Below are 26518 nucleotides of genomic sequence, written 5' to 3' on the forward strand. Positions count from 1 at the left end.
GGTGCAAGGGAGCAGACGGGGAACGTGAGGGAAGGCAGAACACATGGGACACAGCAGGGCAGCAGGCTGTGTCCACCTGGGCATTTGCACAAGAGCAGCAGGGGGTTAGGCATGTTTGGTGACTCTGTCAGGGAGGCCACTGGCATGTGGCAGAAAGGCAGAGGCGGGAGAGAGGAGCCAGGAAGTCGGGAGACAGCTGAGGGGAACCTGGCTGGTGTAAGAGAGGAGCTAAAGAGACCAGGCAGGATGAGGAGAAACAAGGAGGAGACAAAGGAAAGAAGTTTATTAGATGAGAGGACTAAAATGCGACATGGTCACTAAAGCCTACAACCTTCAAAGTGTTTAGAAGTCTTGCGCTGAATTTAGGATCTCCATCTGCCTGTGAGCACAAACCCCTTTTCCTGCAGAGCAGTCACCATGTGCCACATTACGTGTGTGTCAGATTTTCAGGAGAGACAGAATTTAAGTGAAATGTACAGATGCAGGTGCTTGCATTTTTTGTCCTAAAAATGGGACTTTATCAAGTGCTCTATCTCTCAGGGAGAGCCTGTCTCACTGGTGGTGTGGCTTACCTAAGCAAAGCATTTTTTCATTCTAAGTCAAAACCGTGCTAAAGAGGAAGTGATGATCTAGTTGTTCAACCTCACCATATCCTGTGTTCAGAATAATTTTCATTTCTACTTATCTGCAAATGTTAATGGAATGTCCACAAATATTTTCTTGGTTTCTATGGTAAGAGAAAGAGAGTGTGAAACTCTGTGTCAAAACCACTGCATCATCTGCATCATCCTATTCTTTTCAGGAGAAGACCCTGACCACTAGAGGAGTCATCTGTGGCATTACTTCTGTGCAAACTGACATTTAGTACATTTTGATCCCTTTCAGGTTCACATTTTGAAACAGACTTGCGTATTACTGTACTGGGTCTGGCTGAGCCGGAATTGATTTTCCCCTGTAGCAGCCCTCATGGTGCTGTGTTTTATGTTGGGATTTTACAATTATAATTGATAAAAGTTACTTTGTCACTTTTATAATTACTCAGTAATGACAGAGCATATCAAAACAGCTCAACACAGATTACTTCCTCTCTCTCTATAAAGCAATCAGGCATTTGCTGGAATTTAACTGTAAGACTTTGGAAATAATTTTTTTTTAAAGGTTTTAAGTTTCAAAATTACTCAGAAGTAAAATCTCCCAGTCCCCTGAGTATGCATGCATGGAGTGTAGCAGGGTGCAAATGCTTGGGGAACTGTGCCAGTAAGTGGTCACGTGGGAGAAGCAGCTAACATGCTGCACGCTTCCGCGGCCTTCTGAAACAAGCACTGTTCCACCTGAGCGAGCACCCGGCCACCGGCCACAAGCTGTGATGCTTCTCTCAGGAAAGGAGCAGCTGTCCTGTGCTGCATTTTCCTGGAAAAGGGACTTCTGCTTGGGGAATACATTGTCAGAAGTATTCAAACAGTCTCACAACCATGTGTCCCCCACTCCTGAGAGTGCAGAGCCTTAATGTGGCAGGGCTGGTGGGATTGGGGAAAATAAAGCACCCTTTCACTCTGTGTGAGAAGAGCTGTGTGGATCTCAAACCAGGAATTGTCAGGTTTGGTGGTATTCCCACAGATCAGACACCACACAGCTCTCGCTGCCGACACTGCACCTGGCCATTGACAAACAATAATGGTATGAAATTGTTATATCTAATTTCTCAAAGCAAAATTTCTTCAATAAGCTTTTCCACAAACGTACTGAGAGAATAAAAGTGCAATTCAGTTTGAGAGGTATATTTGCATCGGGAAAAATATGTATGTGTTTTAGGAGGAGTTCTATCTGACTCAAGATAGGGCAGCCCCAGTAAAAATCCGTGACCTCCAGTTACATTTGTCTTCTTTCCCTGGAGTGAATCTCTGAAGAAACTTTTCGGGTTTTTATAGAGAGAAATATGGTACCAAATCAGGAACAAGACAAATGGAGTTAAATAATGCCCAGCTTCCACACAGGAGTCTGTTTCTGTGGACAGGTAGCTGGAAGCCTAGCTTGCCAGTGCAGTACTTTGCACTGTGTTATTGAGCTGTTTCACAGACAAATTTTATGAATAGAGATCAAAGTGTTTAAGAGGACTGTTAGCAAATATGACCACTTGTGCAAATATCCATGAACCTCCTCCCTTCAATAGCCATTCAGTAGTTCCAAAGGCTGTCAGGGCATGTAATGATTGTAATAAATGTTGTATTTGCTTTTGTTTCAGCTGGCTTTGACCAGCAAATTCGGCTGATTACTTCCATTGTTATTTTTGCTTAGAAGACAATTATATTGTTATCATTAAAAAAACCCACTCTTCTTACACATTTCTTCATACTGGTCTTGAAATTCAGAACTCACTACCCTAGTTAACATAATTTTAAAAGTTATTTTTATTCTTATCTTTGCACTTGCTTCTTTTCAGTGTTTTTACTTTGTTTCATGCTCCTCCTGAATGCTGCATCTCCCACCTTTGTATTCATTGGAGGAACAAACAAGTAATTGTTGAGACCCTACCCGCCCCCAGATTAATAGTCAGAAGTTTAAATTATAGCACACACTAAGAAAATATTGGTATTTAGCTGATGATCATATATTGTTATGGCTGGATTATAATGGTATCAGGAGCAGGATACTCATGTGACTCTGAGATTATATTCTAGCTCTCACAGGACTCTGAAGAAGCTTGTTGTGTTCTTCTGTAAATATACTGAAGATACAGCCAACTTCATCTGTATTTGGTCTACTTGTGGGAAACAAAAGGATAAATATAAACTGTCCCATCTCTGTTGTGGGTCCAGTGTGGAGGACTCATCAAAGTACATCGATGGAGCAGTGCCAGTAAAATTCCCACTGGGTCTCTACAGCATGTTGCAACATGACCACCAGGACAATAACAGCCTAAAAGCAGACACTTTACGTGGCATATGTCCCTGGGAAAGAGTGTATCATTTGGAAATAAATTGTGAAAGAAGTTAGTCCTGGTCTAACCAGCAGCACGTGGACAGAGACAGTCACACAACTATAAAGGGCAGAAATCTGCTAAGGATCCCTCAGCTGTGTTGCTTAGTTGAAAACTGACAGTTTAAGGAACCTCTGTGTGCAAGGAAATCACAGTGGATGGACAGCACTGAATACCTTTAGTAAGGGGCAGCTTCGGGGGGGGGGGGGAGGTGGGCGGGGTTGACTTAATCTGTATCTAACTGATTTTAAAAAAAAAGTTATCTTTTCTTCAGTTTCTTCAGAGAGGACTTTTGAGACAGGTCAGACATGTTTAGCCAGGTTGGCTAGCCCTATTTCTTTCACAAAAGATAATACATAAACTATGAAGGGCTTAGGACAGACATGGGCTACAGGTTCTGGTTTGTCCTATGGGTAAACCCACAGTATTCCCTAGCTTATTTGTTTTCAGTTTATCTCTGGTGACTACATTTGGAGAGTCCAGATCTCCACTGAAAAGTGTTTGGGTCTGTAAGTTGCAAAATCTTCAAATAGTTGTTCTGGTAGTGTGCTGTGATACTGTGATATCACACCAACACTGTACTCTGATATTGTATTTTGATGTACCCTGAACTGCACTGTTCTTGACAAGAAGTGGTCTCACTTCCCAACTCATCATCACTGCAGCTATCCATACTGAGATTTTCCATACAGGACCCTTTCTGTGTACTGACCAAACCAGTTTGCCCTGTGAAGTTTTACAATTTGGCTTAAACTAAATGGGAACTGTATACACAACGCTTATGAAGTGGTAATTCTGTAGCTAAGAATGCTCTCTCTTACATTCCTTTTTGTTTTACAGGTTGTTACTTTGTGGTATAGAGCTCCTGAAGTTTTGCTTCAGTCCAGCTATGCAACACCAGTTGATCTTTGGAGTGTTGGCTGCATATTTGCAGAAATGTTCCGTCGAAAGTAAGAAATACAGTTCTATTTTCTTCATGTTTTTCATTTGAAATTTGAAAAAAATGTGCAGTAAAGTCTGGTACAATACACTGGATCACACTGATATTGGAAAAGCCTGATAAGATGTTTTATTTGCAGCCCAAAATGTAAACACCCATTGCAAATTCACACTTGTTGCTATCTTGGAGTCTTTCTTTTTTGATGGGAGTCTGCCTCAGCTCTTGGTAAATCCTGTATGAGCATTGCTGTATTCCTGTTACACCTGAATCCAAATGCAGATAAAAGTGGGCTAGAGAGGCTGTTGATCAATTTGAGTAAAGGTGGATTCTGGAAAGGATTTACCCTGAGGAAGGCAGAGCATCGTGGTCAGCAGAGTCTTCTTGCTCTGAAGTTTGTTCATTGGAGCGTCAGGTGTTTGCTCATAGTCCCCACTTGGCATATTTGAGATCTCAGAAGTCACTGTAAAGTTGATTTCTAGAGGTGGAAAACAGAGGTGGAATTTTTTTAAGAATAAACTATTTAGCCTGAGTGTAAGCTAACAGAGATGTTAAATGTAGTCAAAAAAAAAAAAACAAAACAAAAACCAGAAAACCAACAAACAGATAAAAGACTTCTTTTTTTGGCTGATTCAATTAAATTGGCTATTAGAACAATCTTGCTACAATTATTACAGCTGGATGCCGCTGAGTTGTGAATGTGAGAGGAACACTTGTGTACTGGTCTTTCCCCATGGAAGGACACTAATACAGAGGTTGTACCATGTAGGGTGTGGAGAAGAACAAACCCCCAAGAACCTTAACAAGGTAAATCTGACTCAATATTAACCCAATCATCACATGCATTTTGGTTGAGCTTACTGCAAAAAGTGCATGTTGTCATCACCTAGGTGATCTCCATGTAGAAACTGTATAGCATTTTATAACAACACCCACTGTGAAATCAAAGAACGTACATAAAGAAAATGTGAAAGAAAATTATACACTGTGTGGCCTAAAAACCAAAATCAGTATAATTTACAAGGAGAAGCCATACTGCAGGGGCCTTGAGAAACAACTGTTTAGTTTATACAACATGAGGTGCAAAATACTAATTGAAGTCTTGCAAAATAACTTTGGGATTCTACTACTTATTAATGTTAGTATATGGAAAAATCATTTTTCTTGGGCTTCTTGCCTGGTCAAATGGCCTGGGTAGAATTATTATACTCCACCCTCTCTGTGTCTGACTCAGAAATGAGATCAGAAAATGAGAGAAAAAAAGAATGTAGGTTTTAGGAGTATCAATTAAACCCTTCATTGCAAACTTTTAAAGATTTAGTCTTATCCCATATACTGCCAGGTTCACAATAGCATTAAGCCATTGATATATTTTCTGATTTAAATAGCAGAGTCAACAACTTCATTTTAGCATTTGCAATAAGAGTGATACAGGACAAACAACCAAGCACAGAACTTTATTACATGCTCAAAACCCTCATTTTTTTCTCATTTAATTTGCAGTATTCTGACAGATAAGCAATATTGCCATACACAAGCACCACCAGTTTACTTTTATTTTTCCTTTTATGATGTATGAGCCTCACTAACTCTCCAAATGCAACACAGGAAATTAAATTAGGGACAGTTAAATTTTCTACCTGTTTACAAATGCAAATATTACATTAATATTATGAAAGCAGAGGGGTTTTTTTTAATGGAAATGAGATCTGACTTGAAGCAGAGTTTGATAAAACCAGGACTTCTATTATTCTTGCCAAATGCAGGGTCAGTCTGACATTCTTAGTCCTAAATTTGGGAGAATGTCAAAAACTGTAGAGGTCAGGAATGTGCCAAGTCTGTATGTACTGTGTTGTTTCATTGGAAACAATATGACTTTCACATACTTCAGTATACAAGCATGATTTGGAAGACTAATCTCAAGGCTCATTGCCATAAAGCTACAATGAACAGCACTGAATGCTATCTCCATGGACTGTTATATTGGGTTAATGTTGCAATATTCTCTGTATATGTTGTCTTTCTGATTCTCCTGATGGATTGCAAAAGAAAACCCATGTTACTGTGACCTTGGTAGCAATAAACTGTAAAATTTTGCAAACTCCATGGATTATTTCCAAAAGATTGAATAAATGCAACAGTTATTTCTGCTGGAAAATGGTAGTGCCCTTGGGTAATCACCGATCTGCACTTCCACTGGTGTTGATAGGATAGGAGTATGAGAATGCAGCTAACGCTTAGAAGTAGATGTTGGTTTGACATTAAGACAACCTTTTCTTTTTACTGTCTTACTGGGTACTTGGTGCCTTCTTTCCCTGCTCTTTTTTGCTTTATCTTTGAAAGATTTTAAAGCTCTGTCATTTTTAAGAAAAGTACTGAGACTCCTCTGAGCTTTTTTGTATCATGGAGACTTCACTGGAATGGGTTTCTAAATAGAACACTATACAGCATCACAAAACATATCAGAATCCTGTTTATGCCAAGAAGACATTTGACAGTTTGAGTTTGGTAGAATGTAGTTTTGTAGGCTGTTACAAACACAGGCAGGGTGCTGCAGGTTTGGACAAGTATATGAGAGAGGTGAGCTCTGTATGAATGGTCTGGTCCCTGTGTTACAGATTGCTATACCTCGAAGTGGAAGGCACCTCATTTAATTTAAACCACCCTTAGTACAAAACAGTTTAAGACAAATACAAATGAAATATTTGTTTAAGAAATAGATCCAAAATACACAAAAGTGTATGAAGGAATTCATAAATAAAATAAATATATCTCTATCTAGATACACCTAGAATAAATTTGAACATTTCTCTCATCTTGGCTAATTCAACTAAACAAATGGCACTTCTCAGGTGAGAAGGCACTTTTCCTGCAATCTGAGGTTTGTAGAAAGTCATAGCTATATTTAAAACACTCACATTTTAGTTATGGTGCGGATTTGTAGGCTTCTGCATACGTGAACACACAAAGGCTGTGTCCTGAAACCCCTCGCACAGATTCCCAAGGATCCTACTCTACTTACAGATCAGCAATAAATTGTTCAGTAGTCAAGTGTATGCAGAAACTGTTCTGTTTTGTGCATCTTTTTCTGTCCATGTGCAGTGCTGATAAGAGCACCCCAAATAAAGCATTACTTGAAAATTTCCTTATATGGTAGTTTCAGGTTTTAAATTTCCTGTCTAATTAAGTAGGTTGCAGTGACTTCTAGACACATTTGGATGGACTGTCCTTGTCTAACAAAAATGTAAATGTATTTGTCACAGTGACTGTTTTCGTTGTGATTTAAAAGCTATCGTGCATTGATAATAATAACCAGTAAGGAAAATTGTAAGGTATGCTATGGCTTCCTACCATATCACAGAATCCTTCAGAGGTACAGCTGGCAGGACTGACGGGGGGGCAAAGGCATGGGGGCATCCTTTGGCACAGCAAGATGAGAGCTTTTTTTGTGTGTGTGTGTTTAGGTAAAAGTAAGGATTACTTACAAAAAGGTTTCACTCCGAGGCTGAGCATTTTCCTGGCCAGTTGGAAAGGGCCTTGTAACTCCTACTCAGTGAACAACTCATTAAAGAGAAAGGAAAACATGGGAGTAGCATCCACTTCTGTCTGGATACATGTAACTCTTCCAGCTGGCCCAAGGACAGCAGGCAGCTCCAAAGCAGGAAACCATGAACAGTGTTTTAGGGGAGAAGGGTCTCTCTTCTTGCTTGGATTAGGTAATAAGGTGAATGAGAAGACTGGATTCTGAATCTGGGTGAAATGATCTATAAAAGAAAGCAGGGATCACGAGTCTTAGGCTCTCTTTTGAGTAGGCAGTCTTGAGAAAAAGTGTTGAAATGTTTCAATGCTTAGTTCTTAGTGCATCTGTACATGCTTAGTCTTCAAAACCACAATGCTATATGATTTTAATCCTGCACAGAGTAGGGTGTTAGTAGGTGTATATGTGGGACTAATGAGTCAGATATCTATATAATAATTCCAGTTAGGCAAGTTTAACTATAATATTGCACAAGCAACTGAGTTTGTCTTCCTTTGAAGTAAATACAGAGCTAAAAATCATCAGAAGAGACCATCAATTTTTGTAGCCTATGTTACATTTACAGCCCAGTCAAGCTGAAGAAGTCATACATTTTAGGGCAGCCGGTGTTGTGACTGCATGTGCAATCTTCACAAACATTACAGGTACTAATTCAAACGCAAAACTTGAAAGACAGTCCTTTCCCAAAAACCTTTTCCGCCTCCCCAAACCAAAAGTAAAACAGTATTATCTCAGTGTCCAAGCTTCATCCAGCTGAGAGGGAAATTAATTCCGTGCACATGCACTTCTTACTGAGACTGTTCATGCACCAGCTCCATGGTGTTTTAATCAGCCTGCTGTTGGTAAGATCATCAGTCCCAGAATTTCATAAGCCACAAGATTGGCACAAATAGCATGAGGTTATTATTTATTCATTTTTAAATATTAAATCATGTTTTTAGTGGTTGTCTCATTTTTCAGCTTATTCTGCCAGCTCTTAATATATGTGAGACAGTTATTGCATAACCAGCCATGCTTGAAAATTGTAGCAGCAGAAGAGAGATATGTGACTACTAAAATGGTGGGACAAGTTCCCTTGTGGGCACAAACAATGAACATAGGGAAACAAACTATAGGCATATAAGTCATATTTCAATGGTATAAATTTGTCGAATTAGAGGAGTTACATCTCTGTGTGTAGAAAAGTCATGGAGGAGTTTGTTGCTCTAGGTAACGTATATAAATGTGATAAAATCAAAGCTGAGAGCCTCATCTGGTGATTAGGCTGTGATGTGAGCACTACATTTAGGACCTACAGGCTGCCTTTAATCATAGAACATTTAACAGGTTTAAAAAAGCTAGCAATACACACATATTCATTCTTAGGTACAATGTCTTACAGCACAGAGTAATTGTAAAGAATCTTTCACACTAAAATATAGTAAATCTTTATTCCCCTTTCCAAACAAGCCATAGATTAGTAGAGTTTAAAATGCAGCCGTCAGATCCATTGCATGTACTTTTTCTGTGTCAACTCCAGAACCAGGTGGAGGTCTGTGGAATGAGATGGGGCACCCACCTTCCCCTGGATTCCACCTCTACTTGTGAGTGAGGGAAGAGCAGTTGGCTCTGCAGCTTAAGTTTCAGTTAATGCTTTGTGGGATAAATATGGTCAAGTGGTTGCAGAAGAAAATAGCCAAGTGTAACAGGAACACCTGTTTTTAAGCTGTCTTCAAAACCTGAAGCTGGATAGGAAAGTTTGAACTTTTATCACTGAGAGAAAAGAAGAACTCTTTTTAGCTGGATCGTGTGTCCTGGCTTCACTGAAATCATTGCTGAAATTAACCCTGACTTCAAAGGGGATTGTAGCCTCTCTAGAAACAATTCAGTACAACAGAGTGGCACAAAGAGTGGCGGAGCTAATCTCTGTTAATGTGCACGGTACAGCACTAGGTTGAAATGATCTCTGTAAAAGACGTTGTTGCAAACTGGCAAGGCAGAGAGGATATTGGATGGTGTTGTCCCAGTTTCCATTCCTTGCCCTTCTTTCAGTGATCCTGTACAAGCTTTCAGTTGTCTTACCTGTGAAATAAACCTCAACGGGTAACTCCCCAGGACTGTGAGACTCTCATTCAAAATAAGGGTTGCAATGTATGTGGGAGATAATGAAGAACTGTCAGTTGAAGAGCTGAGACTGGAATTCACAGTGTCTCTCTTCTGGTCTTCATGAGACTGTGTAGCACAAGCAAAAGCGTGTGTTCAAGCTGAATTTGCAAGAATTTAAGCCACTCTGCTAGTATGATTGTTGTTATCTGTCTGCTAATATATCACACACACACAAAAAGGTAGCTGCAAAGGAAATCAGGCCATGAGTATGTGAGCTACTGTATGCATGTCCTTATCCAGAGAAAGAGGCACACACTCCCATTTGTTACCAGCAGGCAACAAAGTGATAACTCATAACAGCCTGCAGGTTCTCTGGTGCTTTGAATGGGACAGGCAGCTTTTATCTCAGAAGTGATCTGCAGTCCAGTTCACCCTTGAGTCTGCTCTTCTAACTAGCATCAGTTTCATCATGCAGTCATTTGGTCTGAATTAGCTGTTCCTATACGTGCTAATTGCTCACAGATGTGATCTTTTAAGGTTGGACTTTGAAAAAATTAGGTATACATCTGGCAACGTATGTTCAACAGCAGAACCACAGGTTCTCAATTGCCTAAGCATGTTCTTCATCTGCAGAATGAAGCAGAGAGGTGGGCTTTGGTGAAAGTGATTCACAGAAATTCTGCTATTGCAGAGAATTGCTTGGAGATTTGAAGTACTGTGTCCTCTCCTCCAGACATATCCTGGGTTAGTCATTCCTTGTGATGAGTTGCTTCACTGTTGAATGGTCTTGAGGAACAGACAATGAATCCATAACTTTGCAAATGCATATCTGATAGGAGGATTTATAACTAAGTGACCTTCACTTCAAATTAAATAACGGTATGTTGTCACTTAAAAATGTTTTCCATTAATATTGTTCATTTATCCAAAGTGTTGGGGGAGCAGAAACATTTGTTTAAAGCCTGTAATCAACAGTATAGTAAAGTATCATATACTGGAGCATTAGCAGCAAAATACTATGCAACTTAACATGGAGCTTGTTTTTCTAAGTACAGTACATATTCTTGCCATAACCCAAGTGCATCAGTGCAGGCAAAGATGTGACTGAAGATACTTTGGTTTGGACAGGATCAAAAGAGAAACACCACATATTCCTATACTACGTCATAAACGAAACTCTGTCTCAAACTGAAATCAATGGATAATTTTAGCATGATTTATGTAGGGTAGGAAATCATGGAAAAAATCACCAGGATTTCTGTAGAGAAGGACAATTTCTTGTCTTTTTAAAATTATCTTCATTAACAGTTGTTTTGCACACTGTTGTCATCAAACTGGGTTTTTAACTTCTTACTGTGCCTATGGATATTGCAGATGAAATCCTGGTCACGCTGTACAGAGAAAGAAAGGCAGCTCTGACTGATAGTAGTGAAGACTTCAGTTTTGTTTTACCTTTCTGCACATAAAAGAATAGTATCGTGAACAGAGTCTGAAAAAATACTCTAAATATAATAGACTCTAAAATATGAATACTGCCATGTAAAGGACTGTGAGGCATACTTCTGACACAACTTTGTCTCATTTCAGATGTTTAATTCTTTGTCAGTTATTTTCCTGTGCTTCAGCATATCTGGTCAGTAGGAATATTTTGCTTTGCCTGCTAGATCCAGTATTTCTCTATATGGTAAAGTTTCTACCTTTTTTTCAGCTCTTAGCCTAACCTTCCCTTTTTGTGCTCTGTTCGCTTATTTTCAACACATTTCTGAAATGCCTTTCAAAAGCAGAGAGATAAGAGAGCTGTAGTATATTTTCAAATCTTCCTTATGTTGGAAAGAAGAGAGAAATGGAGCAGAAGACAAATCTGTATGTATAAGTAGATATTGGGAAGGAAGGTATAATAAAACCAAGACAATAGAGACATCTAGATGAAAAGCAACTGAGTAAATACAGCCATAAATGCTGCTTATGAGTTGCGTTTTCCGTATAAACTGGCAAACATCTTAAATGTGGTTTAAGAGAGAACTGTTCTCTTTATCATGCAGCAATTTTAAACACAGACTTTGCAATCATATTATCTGGTGTTTTCCAGTGAACCTTAAACCAGCATATCTAGTGGACCAAGAGCTCAAAAGTGTAATCATTCACTTGTCTGTGCTCGCAGTTAGATTTTTGGTAACAGGAAAATTAAAACAACAACTTTTTTTTTCCCTTTTCTGTTTTGTCTTTGTTTCAACAAGCAAAGGTGGATGTTGCAGCTTAGAACTGTAAAAGCTACACAGCTTGATTTGAACCTTTGAACCAAGGTGCTGTACAGTTCTGGCCTGAGTTTGTTTTTGCCATTTTTGGAAATTATCTTGTTTTGTTACAAGAATGATTTAAGTTGCAAGTGCCGTAAAAGTTCACCACAGTCCAGACCAACTGTACTGGGAGAAGGTTCGTTCCTTGGAAAGATCTTGTCAGCGTTCAAAATTCTGCGCTTTGCACTTTTCCTCCTTTATTCTTCTGCCGTTCATGTGCATATGGGTGTGTGGGAGGCTGATGGTTTTTCCAAACCAGACCTAATAAAATAGGATTTTTTCTTCCATCCCAGATAAGTGGCCAGCCTATTACAAAGATATTTTTTAAGTTGAATGGACCCAAGCCACAATTTAGCTTAGCGACCTTAGTGATCTGGTCGAACAACAATGACATTTTCCTTCAAACTTAACTAACAAAGGAAGGCAAAAGACTGCACTTGTTCATGTTATTCCAGTTTTCAAATAAGCAGGATTGTTTTCTGTTTAATCTGACCTCTGAGGCAGAACTCCCATTGGCTTTGGGCAGAGGACAAACGCACATTAATGGAGAGAAGGGCAAACAGAATAATACCACTAATTATTCAGTACAAAATAGATGTGAGTTTCTAAGACAGCATCACCCCATACCTTGTTTTTTAGTTCACATTTTCCCTCAAGCCTTTCCTAGCTGATATCTTTCTAAGTGTCTACAGTTGGCCTGATTGATAGCCGTTAGTCAAATCCAGTAACTGTATCGGTCTGTGGTTGGAGATGAGTGGTAAGTGAGTGCCAGGCCATTCACTTGTGGTTTTCCTTTTAGTTTCCAGCTGTGCCAGACTTTCAGTCAGAGGAATAGATCTGTTGGTAAGGGAAACCGTTGATAAACCATAGAAACCAAAAACTGTCACTACCCATGACAAAAAAACAGAAGGGAACCTTGAGGCAGGGGTAAGAAGACCCGCAGAAGCAGTGTTAGCTGACCAAGCTTAATCTGACTGTTAACTTCAGGTGCGGGGTCATGTCAGGCCAGGCAGTGCCCAAGGAACTGGGGCTGGGTGGCTCTGGGCTGGCAGCCGGCAGCTGCACAAGCTCAAGCCCAGCGGGAGCTCACGAGAGCACTCCCCTTCTGGAAAGCTTCCCATACCTTCTTCATGTGCAGGTGGCACAGCACTAGTCTGAAATCCTCCTGAACACGTCATCCTTGAAAAAATATACATTCCTTAGAGGGGTGATATTCCGGTCTGTGACAATCTGAATTAGGCTGGCCAGAGGTCAGAGGAAAAGACCTTGTGGCTAGGAGAAAGACCACAACATGTCAGTCATGATGTAGATATTTCTAAGTCCTTGGTATTAACATCATAGCATTTGTAACGGATATTTGGAAATGCAGCTGGCAGCAGAAATTCCTGGGTCCCTCATGCTGAGCTGTGCTCGACACATCTGCCGGCCAGTCAATGTGAAGGTGCATCACCTTTGTGTCTTTTGGAGCATCTCAAAGACAAGTTCATTCCCTGGATAAGCCAGAGCAGCCTGAGGGTTGCTTTGATAGTATCCCCAGCTGCAGTTGGCTTTCAGTGGTCACTCCACCAGCCAGAGAACAGGAGAGAAGCAGGGCAATGCTACCCGTGCCCCTTCCTCTCCAACCCAGAGAGGGCTAGCCAGCTGTATGCTGCCCAAAGACTTTCCTTTTGAAAGGGTCTCCTGGCTCTTTCACAAGCTTCCCTCTTCAGGAACTTGGCTGAGAGAGGCTTTGCTTTTTGCCTAGAGTTTGGCCGGGGGAAGCTCTGTGTACTTTTGTTTGACTTGTAATAGAACTAAACATTGTTTTTATTTACTTTTCTCTTTCATAAGAAAATGGCTACAAAAAGGTATTTAGACTCCAAGTGGGTGTATGGGATCCTTTCCTGGACATTGGTGCACTCTGGAGAGCAGGGGGAAAGACTGGATTTTAACAGTGGCTCATGTTGCTGAGCTCCCAGGTGTGGGTTTTTTTCCAAATTGAGTGTCTAGTCAGAAATTTTGATCTGGGCAGCTTTACTGAGTTTTCTGCATTTGATTGCCCAGAAAAGAAATCTAATCATTAGCTACCATTGTTCAGTCATAAAAACAGTATGTAATAGTTAAGAAGTGTATAGGACAAACCTGTCTCGCATATGTGTCTTTTCTTCTCAACAGCTTTGCACTAGCACTTCTCCATGTGTAGGTGCTCACCAAAGCTGTTAGACGTACTTTACATCTAAAAAAAATCATAAATCTGCATAGGAGAAGTGGAAAGTGCACCTGAAGGAGTGGATGACAGTTTAAAAACAGCTAAGGACAGCAGAGCAAAACATCACAGCTTTCTGAAATGTTGTACTACTTTGTACGAGTAAATAATTGGCTGTGAGAGGAGAGCTCAAAATGTCAAAGAGACAGCAAGAGGAAGTTTGATATTTAGATTTCTGGAAAACCATTTCTCTAAGGGAACTGCAGTGCCCAGAGGCAGTTCCCCGCTGCCTTTGTGGAAAAGCTTACCTATGCCACAGGGTTCAGACCACTGCAGAGCACTTGCCAACTGGTCTGGGAGTCTGTTCTTTGGCTGCAGTTGCAGATGTCGAAGACCTAGATAGAGTCCTAATTTGGGGAGGGAGGTGGCCACAGCCTCTCCTGCATGTGCATGCTGATTGCCACGGAGCAGCACACATGGTTCCCACACATAGCTGGAGCTTCCCTTGCCATCAGTCCTCAGGGTCCTGGTGTTGGCTGTGTACTAAAAAATAGAGAAGAAGCATGGCAGGATACAGCTCACCCTAGTTCCTGTCCCTTCTTCCTTTGAAGCCACAGTTTGCCTTGTGATATGAATACACGTGTTGTTGCCTTGCTCCTAATTTTTGTTTGCATAACACCTGTGGCATGGCCATCACATTCACTTGCATGCTCTGCTTGACTTGCTGACACACTGGCCCTGTACAGATGAGTCCATGTGAGACACAGCCACCATGGTATGCTGACTCTGCTAGAGACAGAGCCAGGATTTGACAAGTTGAGAGCTCTTGATGTCAGCATGTGACATGCCTGGCTGCCCTCTTATGTTGACAGCATGCTTGACGCTTTGCAGTCTTTGAGGAAACAGCAGTCTGGCTATGCATGGTCAAACCATATGACTTCTTCTAGAAACTCATGCATAATGTGCCCCGCTTTCCTTTTATAGATGTTCTGAACGCATACCATCCGGAAGCAACTCTAAGACAATCTCTGATGCAGTATTTCTTCTTTTACTTAAATATTCTCCATATCCATAGCTTCTCTCCTAACAGATCCACGTTTGTGAGTAATAAGTGCTTTTGGAATATAGACATTTGTCAAATAAGAATTTCATCCAAGGAATTACTTCATTTCCACTAATTTATTCTACTGAGCAGGAGTAAATTGGCATGAAGATTCGGTTACTATTGATTTTGACTGAGTCTGAATCAGTTACCTAAAGATAAATGACTCAATCAGCTATATCATCCAGAATTTGACCAACTATAGTGAATTATCAAATTTCTTTTTTATTAAATTATGTCCACGAAACAGGTTTTATTATTATGTCAGTACAGCATACAACTGTTCTATACAACTGAATAATTTTTTTAAGTGCTCTTTATATCCAAATAATTGGAGTGCAAGCCTTCAGCATCTAAAGAAGTGTATGTAGCAAGAGATTTTTCAGAAATGTTCCTATCTGTAGCTGTTAAATTAAATCTGTTTGGCAGTGATGAATCATACTCTGCCGCTGTAAGGATGAAGATACTCAGTTACAACTAAATCTCATCAGATCATTAGCAATGAAAGAGCGTATGTACAAAGTCAGAACTGTATCCTGGCTGGGTGTCCTACCCACTCAGGAACAGAAACAGGCTTGCTTGCTTCTCTCCTGTCTTGGAATCAGTTTTCCTTTCCTGGAAAGTAATTGCAAAAGGAAAGGTAGGTGTTGCTCATCTCCTAGACCTTAAAGAGGGCCCAGACTTTTTGATGAACTCCCAATTTTTGGCAAAGACTCCAGCCACAACAATATGAAAAGCAAGGCATAAAATGGCTTACCATGGAAGGAAGCTTTTACTTGGTTATTGACTTACTCCAGAAGAGGATTCTGGTTTTTTAATTCTGAGCAAATCAGATTTTTTTCAGAAATGACAGCCAACTCCATCTGGATCTTGGGGAACCGCTTGTAGTGGACATGAAGGTGGTCAACAATCTGGTGATGTGGGGACTGAAAAGTTCAAGAAGTTCAAGATGTGGGGTGGCTCAAGCAACTACAGATGCTCAGTACTTCAGAGACTGAGGAAACATGCATTCTGTAAAGACAGAGTTGTATTAAAATAATGCCAGAAGCCAACAGAGTTGTGTCATGGACAACACAGAAGCAGAGCTATGGCTCAGTAATGGCAAAGCAGAGATAACAGCATAAAAATTGTCCCAAAATTATTTTGGGGAGCTTTGAAACACACAAATCTACAGCATGAAGTGTGTTAACGCTGCAGTTGCATAGGGGAGGGTGGTCTCTGAGCAGTGTTGTGACCTGGAAGTTCTTTTTTGTTTTTTCTCTTTAATATAAGAAATTAAACTCTTTTCTTTTGGTCAGGATTCAAGTGGGAAAAAAAGATTTCAGATGAAATCCCTAATAGCTGCACAGGATAAGTAACTGGAGAGCTCTTAATAGGTAGACTCAGATTGCTATGCACTGTCATGGGCAGTGATTGTAAATCTTGCAGCTTCTCCAGTCTGAGTAGCAGAGTGTATTGCATGGGACAAAGTATTGCTTAGGGCAAAGTTATATCTAGTTTAACTGGCCTTTGAAAACTGTATCAGTTTTCTTTGCATGGTTGCTATACATGCTTTCTACCTTAAATGCTTATCGCAAGTTTTTCCGCAGGTGTTTATGAATTCATTGTAAGCCAGCACAGCTGCTAAAAATTAAAGTATTTTCTTCACACCATCCTTCTAATCCACTTTCATGTCTTTTGACACTCAGACTCAGCAGCTGGAGAAGTTTGAAGTTGAAATTTCACCTCTGCTCACATAACAGTTTACTGTTTAGTACTGAAATGTTTTCCCTGCCTTTCTTGTCTGAAAGGTTGTAATCCCCTTTCAGAGATTTTTTTTCTGACCAAGAGAGTTTTATTACAGCTGAAGGTGATGAGACATATTAGTTGCAGGGGAGCGGCACTTCTTCTGATGTTTCAGGTTTATCTGAAAATTTAAAGAGGCTTAGTGCAACAGATGCCAGTAACACCTAATATGGGGACAACAGAAGTGATCATAGATCAAAATGTACTCAATACCACATAGGAGCAGCTCAAGCCCAGTTGGAGAGAAAACCCAAGGATTCTCTCTCTTAGCTTATTTCCCAGAGAAAAAAAAAAAATAAATCCCTTTGTCTTGGATTTTATCCTGTATTGAGAATTTTATGTCCTAGATTGTGTAGAACATTTTGAATTCTATGTTTCCCTTCAAATATGGAAATTTGACATCTATTGGAGCTCTCTTGTCTGAAGTCTTGGAGAGTGCCTATGCGCAGCCTCTGTTACCTCATTATCACTCTGTCACTGTACTACTGCAGGTGACAGAAAAGATTTTGTCTTTCAGACTTTTTTTCTGATGCTTTTATAGTTGGATATTTGTTTTTCTGCCTTACTCTTCCTAGCTCTAGAATTTTAAAAAAAAAAAAAAAAAAGACAAGTAATTTAGTCAAATAGATATACCATCTTCTGTGTGACTCATAATGATGGAACTAATGCATCATTTATAACTGTCCTTTCTCATGATTTTATATTACATATTTAGAGTATAAGCTCTTTTATCTATAGAGTATAACTTTAGTCTGTGAAGCTTCTTGCTTAGCATTATTGAGAAAGAAACGAAACCCTAGAAAACCTGGGAACACATACTTGGATGTTAATTTGCTAAGTATCTTTGGGCAGATTGAGTGAACCAGTATGTGTAGTATATGTATTCCCTTTACATTAACTTGCTTCTCCTTTGATACAGAAGAATCAGAATTAGGTAGGAGTTAGTTTCCTTCAGGCAATAATTAGGTGTTCATAGACTTTCAGCTGATACAAGAATGACAACACTGTTACACATGTGTTTAAAAAGAGTTTTTATTCCAAGATAAATCAACCTAATAGCACAAAATCTTTTTGTTTAAAGCTTTACTGGGAAAGCAATCTGATTGAAAATATAATCAGTTTGTGGAACATGAATTGGATTTTAATTAGAGGACCTCTGACTTGAAAATCTGTAACATATCCCCTTGATTAAAACTAGTTCCAGCATTAGAGGGACTCTCAGAGCAAAGTCCATTTTAAAAGGGTTTTTTAGACCAGTAAAGAAGGTAAATGTCAGCTGATGAGCTTTCTCAGAGTCATCTTGGCATTGCAAGAAAAGTTGTGGAACTACAAAAAATTAATTCTGTATCTCTGAAAACAGTGATTTGAATAGATTTTCACAATGAAATTTCATACAGGATAAAGGCGTAGTTAGTTCATGTAGAAGATGGCTTTCATTTCGTTTGGGTAAACGATAAAGACTAGGAACAGACTTCTGTTGCTTACCTTGAAAATAGGTCTTTTGCTGCGATATAGATTATCATAAAATACAGCATTAAAGAGCACCTTCATGCTCTGACTAAAATGTGTCCTTTTGGAGTGCCGTCTGCTTGGTTTTTAAGTGAGGAGTAAATTCTGAGTTAAACAAAAGCTGTGGTAAAAAACAGCTCTGGCATGCTCTGGAAGGAGAATTTAGGTCTTTTCAAGGAAGATATGGGCAAATTTGTTCACAGACACAAACACCTGGAGGTGAGGATTTTCCTGAGCTCTGCACAGACACACATGCACTGCCTGCGCACAGCATCCTGCACACTGATTTGTCCCATTGCTATGTGAGTGAACTAAAGAGGAAGGAGCCCTCTTGGCTCCTATCCACGCACATAGGACAGCCTTTATCTAATCCATAGTTCAGTTACTGCCTTCAAACCCTAAAACTGAGTTGCACAAGAAGACCAAAGAAGCATGGCAGTTTTAGAGAGTGCAAGTTTAGAAAGAGTTTATGGAATAGATTCATGAGAAAGAGAATATAGAAAACTTAATAAGTGATCACGGGAAAAGAACGATCATATTGTATTTGTCATACCAGCAGTTCTTCCAGGATGCTATAAAAATGCAGATGTCTGCAGTTTAGTTATATAATTAAACTTCAAACTGCTGGCTGACAAGATAGATGTAATTCAGCTGTGTGCAGTGATGGGGTGGGTGTTTAACACACAAATGGTTAAATCATATTGCTGGTAGAACTGTCAGTACAAACAAGAGGAATGCTCCTTTTGCCACTCCAAGCAAAGACCATACGGTTTTTTTCCTTTCCTTTTTTCCAAGGTCAGTTGTGTATGTATTTCCAGAAGTTGCTTCAAATGTTGTGACTGTTTTCAAAATGCCACTGTTATGTCATGCTCCCTGAGCTGAGATAACAACTCTTAAAGCCCTGGTGAAATAAACCTACAAATCTTCTGGAGAAGCAAATGTCCACAGATAAGAGAATTGACGTGTGTGCTGAGGGAATAAGTGAAGGACCTTCAACCTATCAAGGCTGTTCCATTTCAAAAAGTAGTGTTAAGTGATGGATGCTGAAGTAGTTCTGCCCAGGAACTGATGAGATCTGCTGACGCTAGAGCATATTCTGGTCAAAGTGTCTGTGTGTCTGTGTGTGTCTCTGTCTGTGTCTGTGTCTCTGTCTGTGTCTGTGTGTCCTTCTGTTGAAGCACCTTTTTTTTCTTGTAAGAGGTTGTGAAACCAGATCTCACTTGGCTTGATCCTGGGGTCATTGACGTCTGTGATAAAGCTCCCTTTTATGTCAGTAGTGGGGGACAAGACCCATCATTCTGCTCCAAGGCCACCTGAGACCTTGAAACATGATGCTTACATGAAAGGTGTCAAGTAAATGTTAAGCACCCAGAAAAGGATCTTCTTTTGCCCAGTTCCTAAGGGAGCTTTGAAGATGCTTATATTTTCCCTCATGTATGCTCTTTCTCTTTCCTTTTGCTGCATTTTTAATCAACAACTGAATCTACACAGTAGGCTGGCCGTGCTTTGGTCATCAAGCTTTACACAGTGCCTCTGTTTGGTTTCACTTTTACTAATGTTTCCCTCTCAGTTATGCATGCAGAGGGAACATGGATATCCATCTGCAAATTTCTTGTGACTGGTCCACTTTACAACTCTGGCTCTTCCCAGCTTGCCAACCTGTATGTTAAAACCCTCAGAAAGTCCAGCATCTCCATGTAAAACAATCATTTGCAGCAAAGCAGTGCAAACTTTTCATGATGAAAACCCACACCAGGAAACATTCATCTGATGAGCAATCTTAACCCCCAAGTGGATTGCCAAAACGATGCCTAATCTTTTTTAGTGTTCTCTCTCCCTATTAATATTCTTTTCTATTTTACCTTTTACCTCCTCTTGCACCACACCAGTGGCTTGCAGCTTCCAGACACATTTCTAGTAGCTCTGGACCTGTACATGAACAGTGTCCTAGAAGCTTGCTGTACCAGCTGGGTCTTTCCCTTGTTGGCTTGTATCTACACACAGCTCAGAAAGCACCTTGCTTTCTCAGCTCAGGCAGAAACCCCGTATGTTTCTTAGGAAATAGACTGTATGTGCATTTTGGGGTCAGAATATTATCTTTAGTTTTAGAATTCAGTTACTTCATTTTAAATACCAGCAGGGAGTAAACAACATGCTGGAGCACTGGAAGTTTGCAGTAGTTTTTCAGAAACTATGTGCTTTCCTTTATCTGCTTCTGTCTACTAGATGACATGAGAAACTCCAGAAAAAATAATAATTATTGCAATTCTTTTGATGCATTAGATCTGTTTCTAATAATAGTTTAATCCTGACACAGCCCCAGTGATCTTAGGGATGTTACTCATGATTGCAGTACTATCCTACTTGAAGAATGATAGAGTTCGAGTAATTGGTCTGTTAAAGACTAAAATGAGACACTCAAGATGGCTGATATGTTTTCTGTCAGATTGTAACTGAAGAGTATTTCCCCAGTTGTAATGCTTATCTATGTCATCTTCTTATATGTAGGAGAAGAGAAGTTTATTAAAAGTTTTGAGCAGTTTGTGAGAAGTATAATAAGTTCTACATGAAGTAACTTCTTCCTATGCTGTGTCTGGCATCCACCCACACAAAGATATTATTAAAGGGAAAGAAGAGGGAGAAGTACAAAAAATGTTACATTTGAAATGAGAACTCTGAATTGCACAACAGCTGAGGCAAGTCACTTGTGACTGGAAGTGGGTAACTGTCCAGAGCGTGCAATGTTGTCAGCTGTGGCCTGTTTTCAGAGTAAAGTTTTATGCTGTACCATATTCATTTTACCTATCAAAAGAGCCAGTGATCTTCATCTTTAAACAGTGATACATATTTTTTCCTTTTGTCTTGCCTTAGTTTTTCTTTTCATTCCTGCAGCATAGACTTGTCCAGTGGATCTGTCAAAGAGAAGCAGTGGTGGGAACAAGAGTGAGGAAGTAGCTCAGAAATAATCCCTCTGAATAAAGGTTTCCACAGAACAGTCCAGATCATGTTATTTCTAGCCATTTCATAATTCTAGTTTTAGATTTTACTTGTTTTTAATTCTAAAAATGAAAATATTTTCTTCATAACAAGTAACTAAGAATCTGACAAAATTATTTGCCAGCTATTCACATTTTTTAATATGAAAAGAAAAAAAACATCATTTAAATATATCTCTGAGACACAGACTATGTAACTTGGCAGGTTTCCCATGGCACGATGCAGGATTCCTTGGCAAATGTTTCTTGGCTTTAGCTTTTTTAGTTTCTTCACCATCACCTTGTTGCTCTTATACACACAGACATACAAACTCCTAGACTTAACTACTACAACGTTACAAGCTTCTAAAATTCCTTGTACCACTTCCATGAACTGCTGCTATATTCTTTCCCTTTATGTTTTTCTCTCCACTATGACAAATTATCATGGACTTTTTCTTTCAACACCTCCCCCATCTTGTCTGTTGCCTTCAAAGCAGCAGCCTGTTCTGAAATCGCTGCTCTTCTCCCAGCACTTCTCCTTGCCATCTCTTCAACCAGACTAAGCCCTACTTGCCCAAAAAGCAAGTTGTACCTTTTCCACCCATGATGCTCTTTTCATTTTAGGGAGTTCTTGTATGACTTCACTGAGTAGATGTGGATTGCCAATAAACAGACTTTTCACTGAGAATATTGTATATATTCAAGTCAGTAATCAAGAGATTATCCTTCTTGGTTTTCTGTGATAACAAGGGAGGGAATGGGATTCCCAACTGCTGTTGTCAGCACACAGAGCAAATGGTCTAGCAGAAAGAATCCAGATAGTTATTTTGGAAGTTATTTCTTACATATCTGGAAAGGTACAAGACTTGTCTAGCCTTGGAGGTACTGCCAACTCTAAAATTGTCATGAGAGATCCGTAATATGTTTCGCTTAGATAATTTCTTGACCTTTTTTCCCGCTTCAATACTGTTTTTCTTCACCTGACCTTTCTTCCATGTATCCATTTTACCTGTAGTTTTATAACTCAATGTCAGAAACTGAAAGATAGTTTCAAATCAGAATGTCACTAACTGGTTCGAAATATCAGCCACTATCAAGAAACCTGCAGAAATCTTGTCCTGTGCCTCAATGCATGTGGTTTTATTAGACTATTTTTTAACTTGTGTCTGCACTGCAGTGTAGACTAGAGCAGTGTTTATCAATACCCTTCATTTTAATCTGTATGAAAATTCTAACTTTTCTTATGAAAAGTTACAGACCCTCTTTGCTTGCTGAAAGTAAAGTCTAGAAGTAATGTGGCCAGTTTACAGTTAAACCTCATTTATCTCTTGGGTGTCATTGCATTGTCATTGCATACAATACTTTTAGAATTTCTTTGGCATGTCTGTGGAGTTGCACCAGTAAAAATTTTTTCATAGAGACTTGATTAGGAAGTGTTTATATCTCAGTTTTTACTGAGTAACACAGACATGAAACACAGTGTCTATAAAATAAAGTACTCAACCTTTCAGACACTGATATCCAGTTCAGATACATAGAATATTCAGTGAAGGTGAGACTCAGCATGAAGCACCAACATGAGCTGAGTATATTCCTTCAGTCAAGAGCAGAGAGCCTAAAGTTGGTGAGTGGTGAAATCTAATTTGTTCAGCTAATATAAACATGAGAGCCTTTCAGCCAGATTAGTGGTGCAAGTCCTTCTAAACTATAAACAGATGGTAACTTCTTCAGGATTTGTGAGGTTTTACATTGTAACCTTATGTCATGATCTGTAATTTTATTTCTGTATTATCACAGAATCACAGAATGGTTGAGGTTGGAAGGCACCTACGGAGGTCATCTGGTCCAACCCCCCTGCTCAAGCAGGGACACCTAGAACTGGTTGCCCAGGGCCATGTCCAGATGACTTTTGAGTATTTCCAAGGTGGGAGGCTCCACAATCTCTTTGTGGAGTGCCAGTGCTTGGTCACCCTCACATTAAAGAAGTATTTTGTGATGTTCAGAGGGAGCCACCTGTGCTTCCATTTGTGCCCATTGCCTGTTGTCTTGTCACTGAGTGACACTGAAAAGGGCCTGGCTACATCTTCTTTGCACCCTCCCTTAAAGTATTTATATATATGTTAAGAAGATTGCCCCCTGAGCTTTCTCTTCTGTAAACTAAACAGTCCCAGCTCCCTCAGCCTTTCCTCATATGTCAGATGCTCCAGTCCCTTAATCAACTTCATGGCCCTTTGGTGGCATCTCACCAGTATGACCATGTCTCTCTTGTACTGGGGAACTCTGAATCGGACTCAGTACTCCAGGTATGGTCTCACCAGTGCTGAGTTGGGTAAGGATCACCTCCTTGGACCTGCTGGCAACGCTGTTCCTCACACAGCCCAGGATTTATATGCATCTTTGTGTCAGACTGCCATATAAAAAGGTAGATAGATTTATCCTGCGAAAATAGTCACAATACAGACTCATAGCTAATATCCATTTAATTGTGCAGCTGCACATTTTGTACCTCAGGAACTAAGGTACATGCTTATTGACTCAGTAAGAGTTTTAGCATGAGTGTAGTAATATGGTGCCTCCAACTCATCTTCATATCTGTAGGCTAAGGGCATTTTGGTCCTACATTAGACATGAAGGGAGTTTTCCTCCATTCAGTGGGCACCATTTCAGAGGCAGTGGATAATAGTCTAGCTCCAAGGCCTGGAGAAGGAGTGATCAAACAAGACTGACACCTGCCAATTCCCTGTAATATTTCCCTCTTCCCCTCTCCCTAAAAAATCAAAGAAGCAACAACCAACAAAAATAGGAAATTATGGGGACACAGTAACATGAGACTTGAACAAATAGGGAAATAAAATGTCTTAAGTGCACTGTAAGTCTTTTCATCCCATCTTCTTCTCTACTCAAGTGTGTGTTTTGTAGTAGCATTGGTGTTGGAGCCCTCAGAGCATGAATTTTGTAGCAAGCAAAGTCAGGGAGGGTTGAAAGGATCAAGGAACCACACCAAAGGCAACTGTATCCCCATGGATAGCCCCTACCTCCATTGGAATATCCCACTTTCCTGAGACACATGTACACACAGATTTTAGGAGTTCTTTGAAGTCAGAGAACAGACTCACATCCTCTGCCACAGGAGACAAACCCAGCTCCATGCCTTTCCCAAGGGAAAAAGAAGGAATTCTACCAAATCAGACTCTCAGAGTTTAACCAGTCTTACACAGATTATCATCACAGAGAGGAGAACATATCCCCAAGTAAGGACTTCTGGATTGAGCTTGTATAAATAAACCTCAGGGAGTGAGTGGGTGAGTGAATTAAGTGAAAAATACCAAGAACAAAGGTGAAATTTTACATTTCTATGGCTGCTGTGTATGCTCCCAGTTCAGTGGTACTGGGAGAACTGATGTCCACCTTTAAGAATAGAATTAAAAAAACAATCAATTTGAGGTGAAAGTTTTTATGTGTACTGGACTTGCCGTGTTGGCAAGCCATTACTAAAGAGTAACTAGTGCCAAAAAGTGAGACGAGATCTTCATACGACTGCTGATTAAGTGGATCTACTTCCCCAATCATCCATCCAATATTCCAATCCAACCTCCAGCCAAAATTCGTGAGGCAAATTTCATTACATTAGTGGTGCCTAGCCTGGAGTTGGCATTCTGCTGTAGTCATGATGGTGGGATGGATAGGAGGCTGAAAGATGAATTAATAACACTTCATTATGATGAAATATCAAAGTATGTTGGAAGGTCACCTTGTGTTGTGTAATTATATATTCAAAAGAATTTAAATTCTTGCTTCAGCCCTTAGTGAATCTGAGACAGCAGCAACGATGGGAAAAACCTCCCTTAAAAATCCCAAGAATCATACTTGTTTTGGCATGACACTGCCTAAGGTGATTTGTGAACAAGGCTGACTTCGCCAAGCTTTCGCATTAACGCAAGGTTCAGCGTACATTTTAAAACATTAAATCAGCTTTCCATTTGCATGGATAGGATTATTTGATTGTGTAGATTTTGTTCATTTAAAGGCCCCCGATATTCTAATGCTGGAGCCAGAATTAAATACTCAGAGTAACTGTATGTTAATGATTTTAAGCAGTCATTCAAAACAATGTCTAAGGTTGTCATATTGTCTGCCTTTGGAAGATAGGCAGTGTGTCTGCTGCCACAAACAATACTAGGATTGTAGCCTACTGACCATTTTGAAAATGAGGCTCAAAGCTTACAGCAGAAGTAAATGCTCCTGTCTGAGTGAAGTTAAGCTTTGGGTTTTTTGTAGAAACCAGCTGGATACCTTAAAGCTTAAAAAAATACAGAAACCTCTGTGTATGAGTTGAAATGGTCTTGTCAAAGAGGCTGCAATTAGTAAATATCATGTATATCTGGGAAGCAGCACATACCATTATTTATGATTTATTCAGAATCAAAATAAATAAAGCCCTTTATGGACAAGTAACAGGCTACTGCATTTTACCCCATCAGTTTCAGTCTGATGTCGTATAGTTTCAAATTGGACTTGATGAAGTTGTTCTCACAATGTCCCTGTCAAAGCAGTTAGCAGTGTAAGTTGGTATGACATGACCTGAATGGCAGCAAACATGAAGGAGACAAAATGCATGTTTAGTTCATCAAAGATGGTCAGCATCTCTTCCAGTTATTGCTCTGCTCTTTTTCTTGGTGGCACAGATTTCTGCAGAGATTATTATGTCTAACTGAGAAATGTCACAGTGCTTTGGATCTACTTATTGTATTTGGTGTGGACTCTCAAGATAGGCAGTGACATGGAACTCTATTGTCTATGTGAGAATGTCAAGTTGTAAAGCACCATTTTTCAGAATTAACTCATGGTTAGCAAAAGGAGATCCAGATCCTCCACCTGCTTCTGCATATGGGCAATGGGAGGGGAAGGAATATAGCTGAGTACTCTTTGTTCTCCCAGTATAGATGGGAGAGGTCTTCTCCTATGAAGAGCAACAGTGAAATGATCTCTTTGGCTATCACTGCTGTTCTGTATCAGACAGAAGAAAAGGAGTATGCAGAGAGAGGCATGAGAACTGACATTTCTCCATAACCAAAGGCTGACAGTGAAAACATGAGAATATGCATGGTTTGTCAAGTCACCAGGT

General features: G+C 39.8%; 1 protein-coding gene across 1 annotated transcript in view; it reads left to right on the forward strand.

Moving 5' to 3' along the window:
• The window catches only part of CDK6 (cyclin dependent kinase 6), a 141540-nt gene that overhangs the window by 96722 nt on the left and 18300 nt on the right, over window positions 1–26518 (forward strand). Inside the window, exon 5 of the mRNA XM_074864510.1 lies at window positions 3818–3927. Within this exon, the coding sequence (XP_074720611.1) occupies window positions 3818–3927 (110 nt within the window). The remainder of the gene's footprint in view (window positions 1–3817; window positions 3928–26518) is intronic.

Source organism: Strix uralensis, chromosome 1 (assembly GCF_047716275.1).
Source record: "Strix uralensis isolate ZFMK-TIS-50842 chromosome 1, bStrUra1, whole genome shotgun sequence".
Lineage (NCBI taxonomy): Eukaryota > Metazoa > Chordata > Aves > Strigiformes > Strigidae > Strix > Strix uralensis.